The 16184-nt window shown below is 36.0% G+C and overlaps 1 protein-coding gene across 1 annotated transcript in view; it reads left to right on the top strand.

The window, feature by feature from the left end:
- Window positions 1–34: 34 nt before the first annotated feature.
- SASS6 (SAS-6 centriolar assembly protein) overlaps window positions 35–16184 on the top strand; it is a 51966-nt gene continuing 35816 nt past the window's right edge. The window contains exons 1-7 of the mRNA XM_060026171.1: window positions 35–222; window positions 5904–5964; window positions 7679–7758; window positions 8165–8269; window positions 10999–11170; window positions 12071–12136; window positions 13228–13347. Of these exons, the coding sequence (XP_059882154.1) occupies window positions 158–222; window positions 5904–5964; window positions 7679–7758; window positions 8165–8269; window positions 10999–11170; window positions 12071–12136; window positions 13228–13347 (669 nt within the window). The 5' untranslated portion in view covers window positions 35–157. The remainder of the gene's footprint in view (window positions 223–5903; window positions 5965–7678; window positions 7759–8164; window positions 8270–10998; window positions 11171–12070; window positions 12137–13227; window positions 13348–16184) is intronic.

Genomic DNA, 16184 nt, shown 5'->3' with positions numbered 1-16184 from the left:
AACTTCCCGCCTAGCCCCTCTGTTTTGTTTTTTCCCCGCCTCCTCCGCGGAAACCGAGCGCCAAACTCAAACTTTAACAGGACCCGGACGTCTTTTAGGCTAGTGCTGCGGGCCGCACTTGGAGTTTCCCGCACACCTGCCGGGGAAGCGGTTCAGCATGAGCCAGGTTCTCTTCCAGCACCTCGTCCCGTTGCAAGTGAAATGCAAAGACTGCGAGGAGAGGTGAGGTCAGCGTTACCCCGTGCCCGCGGATGGCGGTTGGGGTCGGGCCAAGGGGGAAAGATGGCGGCTCCAGCCAGTGGGCCCCGGCGTGCGGCTGGGTGTCCGGCAGGAGTCCCCGGGACGTGGAGGGAGACCTAGCTGGGACCTAGTGGCTACCTCTCACCAAGTTCGCCGTTGCTGAGGAGGGAAGGGTGTGAGAAATGGGACGCTGACCTGCATCACGTTAAAAAAAAAAAAGATCTTATCGCTGAACATGCTCGTGGACAGTATAGCCCCTTTCTCTCTTTTTGACAGGTAAGAACTCTGGCCCAGAGAACTTCATTTACTCGAGGGCTTACGAGTTTACAGCAGGGCGGGCACTAGAACTCAGGCCTTGGCTCCCAGCCTTTTTTTTTTTTTTTCTTTCTTCTTTGAATTATATTGGAAGTAAATTTAAGCTTCGACTTAAAAAAAATCAACTTTATGGTATTGCCTTTTTTTCACATTAGTTACTAAAAATAGATTACGTTTAATAGACTAAAGACAGTTGGGGAAAACTACAATTTCATCCATTCATTTTTTCATTCAACAAATACTGCATACTTGCAAAACGCCTTGCTGCGTCCTGGGGATACAATGGTCAGGAAAAAGTCCTTGTGTTCGTGGAGTTCACAGTCCAGTGGGGGAGGAAGTAAAGGCCAGTCTCACAGGTAAATGCGAAATTACAACTGACTAAAGAGGTGGTGCTGTTGAGGCTTAAATAGAGAGATCTGGCTGGAAGTCAGGAGATTTCAATTTTGTTTCAGTTCCACCACTGAGTGTCAGCTGTCTCTTAACTTCTCTGAACTGTAAGTTTCCTCCTTTGTAAAGCTGATATAGCAGGCCTACCTACATGGTTGGTTGTTAGGAGGATCAGGTGTGAAAATGTGTGTGAAGACTAAATGGTGTGGAAATGGGACATATAAAAAACGAAGACATTGCTATATTGAGCTGCCAGTAATGTGAAAGTAGTATATAGTGCAGAATTCGATTCAGAATCAATTGGCAGGCCAGGCAAGGAGATGGTACCAAGACCAGCAGCTGTAAATGCAGATCTATAGGTTAGTTGATCATTCTTTTGTGCTGCCCAGTATGGGAACCACTGTGGTTGTTGGACATTTGAAATGGAGCTAAGCTGAACTGATGTGCATAAAAGTTGCATGTTGGACTTTGAAGACTTACTAGGAGAAAAAAGGAACGTAAAATATTTCAGTTTTTATATTGATTATGTGTTAAGGTGACAAAAATGATATATAGGGTTAATGAAATATTTATGTTTCTTTTAATTTTTTAATGTGGCTTCTAGAAAATTAAATATTACATACATGCCTTATATTTGTGGACAGCTGTGTTCTAGAATGATTACAGAAAGATAAAAGAAAGGGAGGGCGTAATTCCTGATCCCAATGTTGAAACTCCTAGCTCTTCTCCATCTCACTACATTGTCATCACAGTTATCTTCTTAAAACACAGTTTCAGCGTTTTTAGACTTTCTGTCTAGAAACTTTTTGTATATTTGTATCACCTATAGCAGGGGTCAGAAAACTAGAGCCCGTGGGCCAGATAGCCCACTACCTTTTTTTGTAAATAAAGTTTTATTAAATTTAGCTATTCTCATTTGTTTAAGAATTGTCTGTTGCTGCTTTTGTGGTATAAGGGCAGAAATGAATAAATGTGACAGACCGTGTAGCCTGCAAAGCCTAAAATATTTACTATCTGGCCTTTTACAACTAAAGTTTGCTGACCCTTGACTTATAGGAAAAACAGTCCAGACTCTTTAGTTAAAAGTATTCAAGGCCAGTTCAGCTCAACAAATATTTATGAATGCCTACTGTGTACCAGGCACTGTCCTAGGTGCTGAGAAGCTCCCTTCTTCCTCACCACCTTCCTCCAACGGCAGCAAGAGCAAAAAAACAATTTTCATTCTAGCCCTCAAGGAACTCACACTTTAACAGGGGAAACAAAAATATCTTCCTTTGAGAGGCAGCATAGCACTGGTTAAGAGTTCAGACTCTGATAAACAACAAGGTCTTACTGTATAGCACAGGGAACCATATTCAATATCCCATGATAAACCATAATGGAAAAGAATATGAAAAAATATATATATTTATCACTGAATCACTTTGCTGTACAGCAGAAATTAACACAACATTGTAAATTAACTATAGTTCAATTAAAAAAAAGGATATATAATCCCTCTGTTTTGTACATTAAAAAAAATAGTTCAGGTTATGGAGCCACATTGTCTGGGTTTATTTTATTTTATTTTTTTTAATTTATTTTTTGGCTACGTTGGGTCTTGGTTGTGGCACACGGGCTGTCTAGTTGTGGCTCATGGGCTCTATAGTTGCAGCATGCGGGCTCTCTAGTTGTGGCGTGTGGTCTCCGTTGCCCTGCGGTATGTGGGATCTTAGTTCCCTGACCAGGGATCTAACCCATGTCCCCTGCATTGGAAGGCAGATTCTTAACCACTGGACCACCAGGGAAGTCCCTGTCTGGGTTTAAATTCCAGTTCTACCACTTACAGCTTGCTTTTGTACAATTTTTCTTACTTCTCTGTGCCTCATCTTTAAATTGATAAAAATAAAAGTACCTACCTGTGGGATTATTATGAGCATGTATTAAATAAGTTAATACATATAAAGTGTTTAGAACAGTGCCTGAGCATTCAGTAAACATAAGCTATTATTAAAGTATGATTAATGCATGAAGTAATGTAAATGAATTAAAGTCATAGAGAAAAAGGGACTTCAGTTGAGGACGTGGTAGTGCTCAGAGAACTCTGTCTGGAGGAAAGTGATGCAAAATTTTGAAGCCCATGGTTTGACACGAACCTGCTTTTTCATTTTTTTTTTCCCAAGCTCCTCTGTCCAATATAGTAGTCACACAGGACTACTTGTTATCCCGAGTGTACCCAATACTCTCTCAATATCATACCTTTACTCCGTTTTTTCCTGATACCTCAAATGCTTTTTCTTTCATAACTTTCTAGGTCTGTCTTAAATTCTTTTGCTATAGGGACCTTCTCAAAGTTGCCTAAGTTGATATTAATTGTCCTTAATCATTTATTAGCATGGTGTAGGTGAAAAGTCTGAGTTCTAATTTGGGCTCTGCAGTGTGACCTTAATGAAATTTGTAATTCTGTGCATCTCAGCTTCTTCCTTTGTAAGGCAGAGATAATATTTACTTGGCATTATTGTTGTTAAATAAGACGATATAAGCAAAGTGTCTAGCAGGCACTCAGTAGTGAATGAATGGGTAAGTGCTAGTAACCATTCCCTCCTCTCTCTTGAAGCTTTAAAATACAATCAGAAGCAAACCTTAGGGTAAAGTCATTTAATCTGATCTCAATTTGAGGACATGAACCATGTTTATTTCTGTTTGTATCCCTAGCACCCAGCATAGTACCTGGCTTAGAGTAGCTTTTGTTTGAATTGAGAGTTTAAGGTCACAGCTACTATGTGGCAGAGGTGGGCTAGAATCCAGTTCTGCTGAATCTAACTGACAGGGAGAATGTTATGCAAATTTATGCATTGTTCAGAATGTGACATTTATTTTGAAAAATAGCATTTTTAAAATTGTTTTTTAAACTTCGTTTTATATTGTTCCTATGACATTAACCATTACAGTGGAGGAAGTAAGATTTGTGATTTCAGATCCTCTGAAAGCTCATGCTTTTCTACAAGATATTTCTCTGGAGGTTTTTGAAGTAAACGTGGGGAATAGTTTTAATCTATGGGCTTCTCCTCCTCTTTTTCCCCCCAGCATCTAATGCATATAGGCTTTTGGAATATATGCAACAAAATCATTAATATGATTGTAAATTTATCATAGTAATAAAACTTCCAGTATTATGTAGAGAATACTTTATTTAATGGATGCTTCTTGAATTTTTTTACAAATTTATCAAGTGTGACACACTTTTAAAAGTGTAAAGTTATCAACTACAGTGTCATATCACTATGGCAGTATGTACTAGAAAAAACTTAAAAAGGGGCTTCCCTGGTGGCGCAGTGGTTGAGAGTCTGCCTGCCAATGCAGGGGACACGGGTTCGTGCCCCGGTCCGGGAGGATCCCACATGCGAGGATCCCACATGCCGCGGAGCAGCTAGGCCCGTGAGCCATGACCGCTGAGCCTGTGCGTCTGGAGCCTGTGCTCTGCAACGGGAGAGGCCACAACAGTGAGAGGCCCGCGTACCGCAAAAAAAAAAAAAAAAAAAAAGCTTCAAAAGATGAAAACGAAACATAATGACATTGTAGAGCTGAAAAGGCCCTCACAAACCTAACTCAGTCCACTTTTTTTCCACTTTTTTTTATAAGTTAGGGAATTGAAAGGTTTCTCCCCGCCCCACAAGAACACTTAATTTAAGTGGAATTGGAGTAGGAGTTTAATCTGTTTCACATACATTGCTTTAGATACTAGAGAGACAGAAACAAAGCATTCTCTTGTTTTAAAGGTAATTCTTCCTATCTTTGTGGTGTTTACCAGTGCTCCTTGTTCCTTTTTAGATAATATACAAGTTATGGTAACCTCGTCATGTGAACTAAGATTTAATATCCAGTATATGTTTAATAAGAAATTTAACTAAAATGACATGTATTTAACCAATATAAATTACAAGTCAGAGCATAAAAAAAACTAAACAATTGAATCTAGTTTTAGTCAACTATAACCAAGTTTTTCCATCAACACTCGGTTACTCTGTCTGTACTTCTGTAGAAGTAGTAGAATGTGGAAAAAGTTTAAAACATCTTTAAAAGAATAACTTAAAACTGAACAAATTCAATTTGTTAATTTATTTTCCCTTCACATTAGGGAAAGACCATTGTTATTTAATTCTAGCAGAATAATTTGAGAAGCACTTGTGCAGAGATGTTTTTCACCATTTCCCCTTTGTTTCCTGAATTATTTAAACATTTTTGCTCAATTTAATTAATGTTTATGAGCACCTTTATTTATATGCCTCTGTTCAATACTGGGTTTTCTAAGATGCAGTATAGAATGTGTAACACTATGGTTTTTTCCCTTTAGGGTTTAGATTTACTCTGGGATTAGATAGATAATAAACTTGTTGACAATACTTCTGTGGATATATTGCATAGAGAGTCTATTGATCAGATGTAGTTTGTGAATCTGAAAAAAAATTTTTTTGTGTATGCATAAGGGAAGCGAACATGTTTTCTTATTTCCTTTGTTGTAAACATTAAAGTATTTTAATATTATTCACACTTTAAAATTTTCAAATGAAATCTCTCATAAATCAATTTGGTCATTTCAGGTGGTATTTTTTAATGTGAAAAATTGTTATAAAACTGATGGTTTGTCTTTCAGTAGATGTTATTTGAGAATCAGGCCAGTAAGGTTGTATACCAGGCTAACAGTAGGCATTCCACATCATTTATCTCATTTAATCCTCACGACAACCTCTTTTTACAGGAGAGAAAAATTTATCCTCAGGTTAAAAACCTCATTGCTTACTTGTAGAAAAATAGGAACTTAAACTTCAAATCCAGGGTGCTTTCCAAACATCTGTTCATCATTTAGGGACAACCTGTGGAGGATCTTGTGGCTTAAGATGGAAAATGTTAGCTATACAAATGGTAGTAATAATTCATTTCATGTGAATGTTTCTGATAGTTGGGCATATCTTTTCATACAGGAGAGTGAGTATTAGACTGAGCATTGAACTACAATCAGTTTCTAATCCAGTTCACAGAAAGGTTGGTATTTATTTCTTTTGAAATAAATATTTTTCTTTTTTTGAGATATGGTAATTCTGTACATTATAATTATTTTTGTTCTTTAAGAATGTGAGATCTTTTGTTATATCATCTTGCTTTTTAATTTTGGGCCATTTTATAGCTTGCAGATCTGGGGTGGTAGAACCTACTAAGACAACAACTGAGAGATTATTATATCATATATTTCTAAAGCATGCAAGAATTGGGAATTGGGACAACAGTCTCCTTAGGTTTGCCCCATTGCACTTTTTTTTGGCCACCCCTTGTGGTTTGCCGGATCTTAGTTCCCGGACCAGGGATCGAACCCCACCAGGGTTCAAACCTGTGCCCGTGCCCCTTGCAGTGGAAGCTCAGAGTCCTAACCACTGGACCTCCAGGGAATTCCCGCATTACACTTTTTTAAGTTGCTAGAATATATATTGCTACCCTGTAGAATTGGCATTTCATGTAAATGTGAGAACAGAATGAATTGAAGCACTGCAGGGAGATAGTTTTGAATCTTTTTGCCTTTTGAAGAGAGGTGTTTAGAACATCAGTCTAATCTGATTTAAAAGTATGAGTCATTAACAGAAATGAGGATATAGAATGGAGGGCTAAGAAATACATCTCTTTTCTCTGTCATAGCTTTCCCTGTACATATTCAAGGATCTAATGGTGTTAGTAGCAGCTTCAGTTTTTTATAGCATCTTGGGGTGGATTTCAAGAAATACTTAAATAGAAGCTGCTTTAAGAACAGTGCCTTCTGAAGCAGAGCAAACACCTAGGTTGCTAATTTTCTAGGGTAGAGATTATATATTATACTTCTTACATGTTATTCCTATGCCTGCTGTACCTTTTCATTTTCCAGCTCTACTCATAAAAGTGGTTTAGATTTTTCTAGGACCCTAGTGGTTCCTCAGTAGCCACAAGTAGATATTATTTCTAAGTAGAAACTTAATCTTAACCTCTGTTAGCCCATCATCTTGCTAGTCCTGTTTTCCTTGTGTCAGTGTGCTCTGAAATACATGATTTCTGTGTACTTTTCTGTCAGCTTTAGCTGCTGTGATAAAATGGTCTTTATGAAAGGTATTCACTTCATTTGAAACTGAAAACAGATGGGGTTCCACATCAGTGGCCACTTAAGAGTGGGAGAGAATAGGTAGGCTCTTAGGAAGAAGCCCTGGCAGCCTGTCACCTGATACCCCTGTCCTCTGCCTGAGAGACAAATGTTCCTTTCTTATCTAGGGTAGATGATTGTTTGTCATTTCTGCTGATGTATTTACCACTTCGGAAATACCAGACAGTTAACTTGAGGGAAACTGAAAATATAATTGATTATGATATGATCAGTGGTAAAGAATACTTTTGTTATGGTATCATAGTGCAGCAAGGGCTGGGTCTAAACTTTCTTAAGCCTCTGATAGAATGATATATTCTTCAACTTACAACTCCTAGCATTTAATTAGCTTTTATAGACCCCTTTCCTTCCCACCTTCCACTCCATGTGGCTCTCAAGGAGCAGAATATTTAACCCTATTTAAGATGCTAAAGTCTCCAAAGACCAATGAAAACCCAGCAGCACCAGAAGACAGAGCTGTCTGAACTATAACAGTGATATGTTGATAATACTAGATGATTTCACTTCCAAGAAGGAAGAAATTACTCTAAAAGCCAAATCTACTGAAAACATTAAAAATGACTATCTTTCTTTTAGGATTTAGTTATCCGTCTGACTGATGATACTGATCCATTTTTTCTGTATAACCTTGTTATATCAGAGGAAGATTTTCAGAGGTAACTATATTTATTTTTCTGGTCTTTGATCTAGGAATAAGTAAATTTTTAAGTTTTGTGAATGTATCGGTACTATCCTCTTTGAAACACATACCTATTAGAAACATTTAGGCATTTTGGGAGCACTGGACTATTTATACTGTAATTATTCAGGCTGTTTTTGAAAATAAGTATTTGATAGATTATCAGCATTTTGCTTAGCAGCTCAGAAGTTTGGAGCTTTAGCTCGATGTGTTGACCTTTTCCCTCCCATTGAATAAACTCTATAAAAATCAAAGTTCCCTAGCTTAATTCTTGATTATAATGTGTGTTCAGTAAATAAAAGAATAGTCTTTCAGGATGTTATTTGTAATTAAATACAGTAATTAAAATTCTAAAAGAATTTCTTTTCCTGTCTTCTGTATAGTTTAAAATTCCAGCAAGGTCTTCTGATAGACTTCTCAGCTTTCCCACAAAAATTCATAGATCTCCTTCAGCAGTGTACTCAAGAACATGCCAAAGAAATTCCAAGGTAAGTCTCAGGAGAGCACTATATCATTAAACTTCCCTAAAGACAGACTCTTCTTTGTAAGACAACTTGATGGGAAAATATTCTATATAAGTACCTCTGTCTATTTTCAAAGCTGTGGTGAGAGGTTCATAAATCTCAAATTTATAAAATCAGAAATATTTGCCCCTTAATTTTCATGTTTTGGCAAAGCCATTAAAGTTACCTGAAATGTTTAACAGCATCAAATACATATTTTTTCCAAAGGTTATATTCCATTTATAGTTATTATAAAATATTGGCTATATTCCCTGGGTTGTGCAATATATCCTTGTAGCTTATTTATTTTATACATAGCAGTTTGTACCTCTTAATCCGCTACCCCTATATTGCACCTCCCCCCTTCCCTCTACCTAGTGGTAACCACTAGTTTGTTCTCTATATCTGTGTCTGTTTCTTTTTTGTTATATTCACTAGTTTGTTGTATTTTTTAGATTCCTCATATAAGTGATATCATACAGTATTTGTCTTTCCTGACTTATTTCACTGAGCATAATACCCTCTAGGTCTATCCATGTTGTTGTAAATGACAAATTTCATTCTTTTTTGTACTCTATTGTGTATATATACCACATCTTCTTGATCCATTCATCTGTTGATGGACACTTAGGTTGCTTCCATATCTTGGCAATTGTAAACAATGCTGCTATGAACATTGGGGTACATGTATCTTTTAGAATTAGTGTTTTTGTTTGATTTGGATATGTGCCCAGGAATGGAATTGCTGGGTCATAAGGTAGGTCTGTTTTTAGTTTTTTGAGACACCTCCCTACTGTTTTCCACAGTGGCTGCACTAATTTACATTCCTACCAAGAGTGTAGGAGGGTTCCCTGTTCTCCACATGCTCGTCAACATTTGTTATTTGTGTTCTTTTTGATGATAGCCATTCTGACAGGTGTGAGGTAATACCTCATTGTGGTTTTGATTTGCATTTACCTGATGATTAGCCATGTCGAGCATCTTTTCATGTTCTTTTTGGCCATCGGTATGTCTTTGAAAAAATGTCTGTTCAGGTCTTCTGCCCATTTTTTTGTCAGGTTGTTTGTTTTTTTGATATTAAGTTATATAAGCTGTTTATGTATTTTGGATATTAGCCCTTCATTGGTCATAACATTTGCAAATATTTTCTCCCATTCAGTGGGTTGTCTTTTTGTTTTGTTGATAGTTTTCTTACATTGTGAAAAAGCTTTTTAAATTTAATTAGGTCCCATTTGTTTATTTTTGCTTTTATTTCCTTTTCTTTTAGGAGATAGATCTAAAAAATATTTCTACAATTTATGTCAGAAAGTGTTCTGCCTATGTTCTCTTCTAGGAGTTTTATGGTTTCCGGCCTTACGTTTAGGTCTTTAATCCATTCTGAGTTTTATTTTTTTATGTGCTGTTAGAGAATTTTCTGTTTTGTTCTTGTACATGTAGCTGTCCAGTTTTTCCAGCACTACTTATTGAAGAGACTGTCTTTCCCCATTGTATATTCTTGCCTCCTTTGTCGTAGATTAATTAACCATAAGTGTGTGGGTTTATTTCTGGGCTCTCTGTTCTGTTCCATTGATCTATGTGTCTGTTTTGGTGCCAATACTACTGTCTTGACTACTGTAGCTTTGTAGTATGGTCTGAAGTCGGGAAGTATGATTCCTCCAGCTGTGTTCTTCTTTCTCAAGATTGTTTTGCCTATTCAGGGTCTTCTGTGTTTCCATATAAATTAAAACTTTTTTTTTATTCTAGTTCTGTGAAAAATGCCCTTGGTATTTGGATAGGGATTGCATTGAATCTGAAGATTGCCTTGGGTAGTATGGTCATTTTAACAGTATTGATTCTTTCAGTGCATGAACATGGTATATCTTTCCATCTGATTGTATCGTCTTCGATGTCTTTCATCAGTGTCTTGTCTTACAGTTTTCTGAATACAGGTCTTTTATCTCTTTAGGTAGGTTTATTCCTAGAAATTTTATTCCTTTTGGTGCAGTTGTAAATGAGATTGTTTCCTTAGTTTCTCTTTTTGATAGTTTTGTTGCTAGTGTTCAAGTATATGTTTTTGTAATGAACTTGGAAAAAGGGAAGAATAAGATTTTGTGTGCACATATATCTGTATTTGTTTAGTGTAACACGTGATCCTTTCCTTGTAAAGCTCCCAAACCTTTTATGTATAAATTTCATCAATTGACGATTCTTGTTTGAATTAATTAGCAACTATAAAATTATGCTTTTCCAGTTCCATCATTCTTCCTATATTTATTAGATATAATTCTTCTATAAAGAAGAACTTTCCTTTATCAATTAGAGCTATTTGATTACTCTGAAAATTCATACAGGAAAGGATACATGCTCAATTCTTACTTTTAAATTGTCAGTTTTCAGAGTAAGGAGTTGTTACTCTAGTTACTTTTGTGGTTTCAGTGGGTTTTTGATTTGTTTTTGTTTTTAGTGTTTTGTTTTCTTCTCCTCATCTGTTTCTCATTGTGAACTCGTGGACATTTATATATTCATTGTTTTCAATCAATAGATAAATCTCCATTTTACTGTTTACACTAATTAATCCAATTTTACCGTTGGGAATCCTTTCATATTGGCTCCTATGATTCCAGTATGCTCCCTTTTCTGATCCTTTTAATCATTGATGATCCAATAGAGCTCATGATTCAATGGGAGAGTTTCACTGTCTCATAAATGTGTTATGTCACACTTTGTTTTCAAAGGTTTTTGCTACAGTTAGTTTCTCCAGAAGCTATTTTGGATAACTCACCTGCTTTTTTAAATGTGGTAGAGACAAATCCTTTTAAGCATCTTACACACCTTTCATTAAAACTGTTACCTGGAAATGATGTGGAAATAAAGAAGTTTCTAGCAGACTGTTTGAAATGTAGCAAGGTAAGATTTAAATTTAAGTTAATCTTTTAAATAAGTCCCAGAGCTCTCTGATAAACCACTGAAAAGCTATATTGCTATTAGATTTTGTTTTCTGAATAAGTTCTTTTAAAGATGTACAGGAATTTTTTTTTTTTTTTTTTTTTTTTTTTTTTTTTGCGGTATGCAGACCTCTCACTGTTGTGGCCTCTCCTGTTGCGGAGCACAGGCTCCGGACATGCAGGCTCAGCGGCCATGGCTTACGGGCCCAGCCGCTCCGCGGCATGTGGGATCTTCTCGGACCAGGGCATGAACCCGTGTCCCCTGCATCGGCAGGCGGACTCTCAACCACTGCACCACCAGGGAAGCCCCCAGGAAATTTTTATAGCATGTACTGACTTTATTGTTTTAGTTAAGGTACAACAGGATAGAACTGGACCAGGAATTGAGAAACTGAGGTCCCAGGATTTTTACTGATTTTCTGTGACCTTGAGCAGTCACTTAAACTCTTGGTGTCTTGGTTTCATCAGCTGGTAGATATGTATGGAAATATGTACCCTCTCTAGGCTGTCTTAAATGAGATAAAATATATGGAAGTGTCTTGAAGATTAGAAAGTGCTCTATAACTATATAAGGTATGTAGCACAAGGAAACAACATTGGGATGCCTTGTAAGAGTTTTCAGAAAGTCTTTTTAGTCAAACACTATGGATCAGTGCATCTCAAGATTTAAGGGTTAGGCAAATCTTCTAGGGATCTTGCTCGTGCAGATTCTAACTCAGAAGGTTTGAGGTGGAGCCTGAGATTCTGTATTTCTGACAAACTCCCAGGGTGGTACTGATGCTTACTTTGCTGCACTTTGAGTAGCACAGCTACAGATGATTAAATTAAATTATAAGCTGCATACTTTTATTTTTATAAATAGGAAGAAAAATTATCATTGACACAATCACTAGATGATGTTACCAGGCAACTGAATTTCACACAAAAGGTAATTCAAATTTCATTTTGTCTTTGTAAGTCATCCAAACATAGGTTTTGAATTGCTTCTTGAATCAAATCTAGGCTTTTGTGTATTTTTTTTCAAAGCACACTGCCATTGAATTCCCCCTCCTTTTTGCCACCCTTCCCCTACCAGTTGTCTTAATCTGATGCTTTTTCTTCTTGATAGTTTATTCTATCCAAACATTTCTGTTATCCCCAGTATATGACACATTTTCTCCAAGTCTTCATTAAATAATGTATAGTATCTGTCATATGTTCTGCTCCTCTTTAATTCACCTCATTCCTCTTGTCTAAATGGCTTTTCAGTTCCTGTCTTCTAAATCTTTCCCTTCCTTCCTTCTGTTAAGTTTAGAATTAATTCCTCTGATAGGCTTATCATCATTTCAGTCATAGCTACTCCTTGAAATTGAGGACCAAAGTATCTGATAAGCTGCATGGCTTCAGGTAGAAAATTGTCCTGCACCACGTGGCCCATCTTGGGAACCTGTGTTTCTAGGTTTTAGGTGTATAATAAATGTAATAAAATAAAAATAAATATAAGTAAACTACAGTTGACCCTTGAACAACACGCGGGTTAGGGACACCGGCCCCCTGCACAGTTGAAAATTCTTGCATAAGTTTATAGTCAGCCCTCCGTATCTATGGTTCCACATCATCAGATTCAACTAACCGTGGATTGTGTAGTATTGTAGTACGTATTTCTTGAAGAAAAATCTGAGTATAAGCGTACCTGTGCATTTCAAACCTGTGTTGTTTAAGGTCATCTGTACTACTTATGACTTGGTCTACCCTGGGTTTCTTTTTTTCTTAATGCCAGAGGAGAGGATTGAGAGGCGAAGAGCCAGATTTAACTAAAAGGTTAGTGATTGTTAAACTGTGGACCATTTTAACTCTAAAATTGCTTTTATTCTAATGTTGATTTCTTTAAATACAAAAAGATCTGTGTAAGAAAAGGCTTTGAGTATGTCTTAAAAAGCTGTGATTCCATCTCCTTTAATATACTTTGCAAATATTTTCATGTTCCAATCTAATAACATATTCAAGAATTTTAATATTTCATATTGAACTCTACTACAGACATTATCAGAAAAAATCCAAGAATTAGATAAGTTACGGAATGAATGGGCATCACACACAGCAACATTGTCAAATAAGCATTCTCAAGAACTGACAAATGAGAAGGAAAAAGCTTTGCAGGTATGAATATTAAAAAGAACTGGAAAAATATTTTGTTATTGCCGTTAGTCATTCTGTTAATTATAAAAGTAATACATGCTTGCTTTAACATTTTCAAACAGTACGGAAGTATATAAAAATTAAAAGTCTATCCTTAAAAATCTTACTACGCAGAGATAATTTATAAACATTTTGATATTTGTTTTTCCAGACTTTATATATGTAAATAATATACAATTTATAAATAATTGTTTATATTTATAAATTTAGAAATATGTAAATTGGGAGATATGTACACACCTGAGTTTTGGTTTTGTTCTAAGCTAACAAGGTCCTCATGGATATATTGATTGTAACTTTTTTTCACCTAACTTGATATCATAGATATTGTTTTTTTTTTTATCAGTTCAGAAGTAGCTGAGTAGTATTCATTACTTGGACATAAAATAAATTATTTAAGTACTTACTAACTGATGGACATTTAAATGCTTCAGATCTTGGTTACTGCAAATAATACTGCAGTGAACATTTTTATTCCTAGAAGTGAGATTGCAATATACCCATATAAAATATTAATGGATATTGCAAATTCGCCACCCAAAAATGTTGTACCAAATGGAATCCCAAAGATAGTGTATGATCATACTTACTTCCCCATATTCCTGATAATATTAACCTTCTTAATATCTGCTACCGGACAGGTATTATAGTAGTATTAATTTTAGTTTATATTTCTTAGATTTTTAGTGAAGATAAGTATCTTTTAATATGACTTTTGGCCATTTTAATTTCTTCTGTGGATTATTTCTTTTAATATCTTTTGCTTTCCCTGTGTGACTCTCATTTTCTACTGCTTTGTAGTGTGGATTTACAGTATTTTATACCTTTTATATCATATTAATTTCTTTAATTAATGTTAAATTATTCTTTAATATAAAATTCTATTTTTGCTTTTTGCACCTTACTAAATGTTTGCTTTTAAGGGTACTGCTTGATAACAGTTTATGTGTACTTTCACCCAAATTAAGATTCAGAAAATTGTACCACCCCTTTAGGTTTCCTTGTGTGCCTTCTCAATCCATTTCATACTCCCACAGGAAGCCCATCACTTCAAAACAGGTTTTGCCTGTTCTTGAACTTTAGATAAATGGACACATACAGTATGTACTTATTTGTGTGTGGCTTCCTTCACTCAGCATAATATCTCTGAGATTCAGTTATATTCTTGTGTGTTTCTTTTTGTTGTTGTGTAGGATTCTATTATATGAACATGCAGTAACTTATCTGTTTTCCTGTTGGGAGACATTTGAATTGTTTCTGACATTTTGCTATTATTAAACTGTTACGAACTTTCTTGTACATGTCTTTTTGTGAACACATGTACTCATTTTTCTTGGGTATATATTTAGGATTAGAATGGCTAGGTTCTAGTGTAGGCATATGTTTAGCTTTAGTAGAAACTGTCAAACAGTTTTCCGAAGTGGATATGTCAGATCACACCGCCATTCAGTGGGTGTATGGTAGTACCTCATAATGAACACCTTTTCATATGTATATAGACTGCTTGGATATTTTCTTGCGAAGTGCCCATTTGAGTCTTCAGCCCATTTATTAATTGTGCAGTCCGTGTTTTTCTTAATGATTTGTAGGAGTTCTTTGTATATTCTGGACCTGAGTCCTTTGTCAGATACATGCACTGTGAATATTTTTTGTCCATGGCTTGCCTTTTCATTTCTGGTGTAAAGTAAGGATATTATACCTTTACCTACTATGTATATTATAAACATTGTATTTTAGCCTGTCATTTGCATTTATTAGTATTTCTTGCCATATATAGTTCTTTTTTTAATTTTTATATTCTTTTTTTTTTTCGGTACGCGGGCCTCTCACTGTTGTGGCCTCTCCCGTTTCGGAGCACAGGCTCCGGACGCACAGACTCAGCGGCCATGGCTCACGGGCCCAGCCGCTCCGCAGCATGTGGGATCTTCCCGGACCGGGGCACGAACCTGTGTCCCCTGCATCAGCAGGCAGACTCTCAACCGCTGCGCCACCAGGGAAGCCCAATTTTTATATTCTTAAATTTAAATTATTTTATTTATTTTAAAGATTTTGTTTATTTATTTATTTTTTGAGCTGCACCATGCAGCATGTAGAATCTTAGTTCCCCGACCAAGGATCGAGCCCACGCTGCCTGCATTGAAAGTGCAGAGTCTTAACCACTGGACCGCCAGGGAAGTCCCTATAGTTCTTTTTATTTGATTGTCATCCAGTCTTTCAATCTGTGTTTTTATGGTATAAGGCTGCATTTTATGTTTGGAAAGCCTTTGCCACCCCAAGTTTATGAAAGATATTCTCTGGTATTCTCTTCTAATACTTCTGTAATTTTCTTGTTGAATTTAACTTTTTAATCTGTTTGGAGTATATTTTTCTGGAGTATGAGATGGATTTTTTTTGGCATATAGTCAGTGAGTTGTTAAAATACCATATTTCCCAGTGGTTTAAAATGCAACCTTTAATATATACTAAATTCCTTTATTTATTTGGTCTTGTTTCTGGACTATTGGGTAGAACTGATATCCTTGGAATTTTCTTGTCCAGTGTAGAGAAATATCTCTTCATTTATTCAGGTCTTATTTGTTTAAAACAGGTTTATAGTTTACTCTTCATTTACCTCCTTTTCTCTTTCTTTTTTTCTTTTACAGTTCTTGTTAAATATTTTTGCCTAGAGATTTTACAGATTTTTGCTCTATAAATGGGACCACCTATCACACCCCTCTACTGTGATAATTTCTAAGTGTTTATTGCTAATGTGTATTAATGTCATACCCATTAATTCTAGGTTATATTTACAGATTTGC

Source organism: Delphinus delphis, chromosome 1 (genome assembly GCF_949987515.2).
Source record: "Delphinus delphis chromosome 1, mDelDel1.2, whole genome shotgun sequence".
NCBI lineage: Eukaryota > Metazoa > Chordata > Mammalia > Artiodactyla > Delphinidae > Delphinus > Delphinus delphis.
This window is presented reverse-complemented; position numbering and strand designations above follow the sequence as displayed.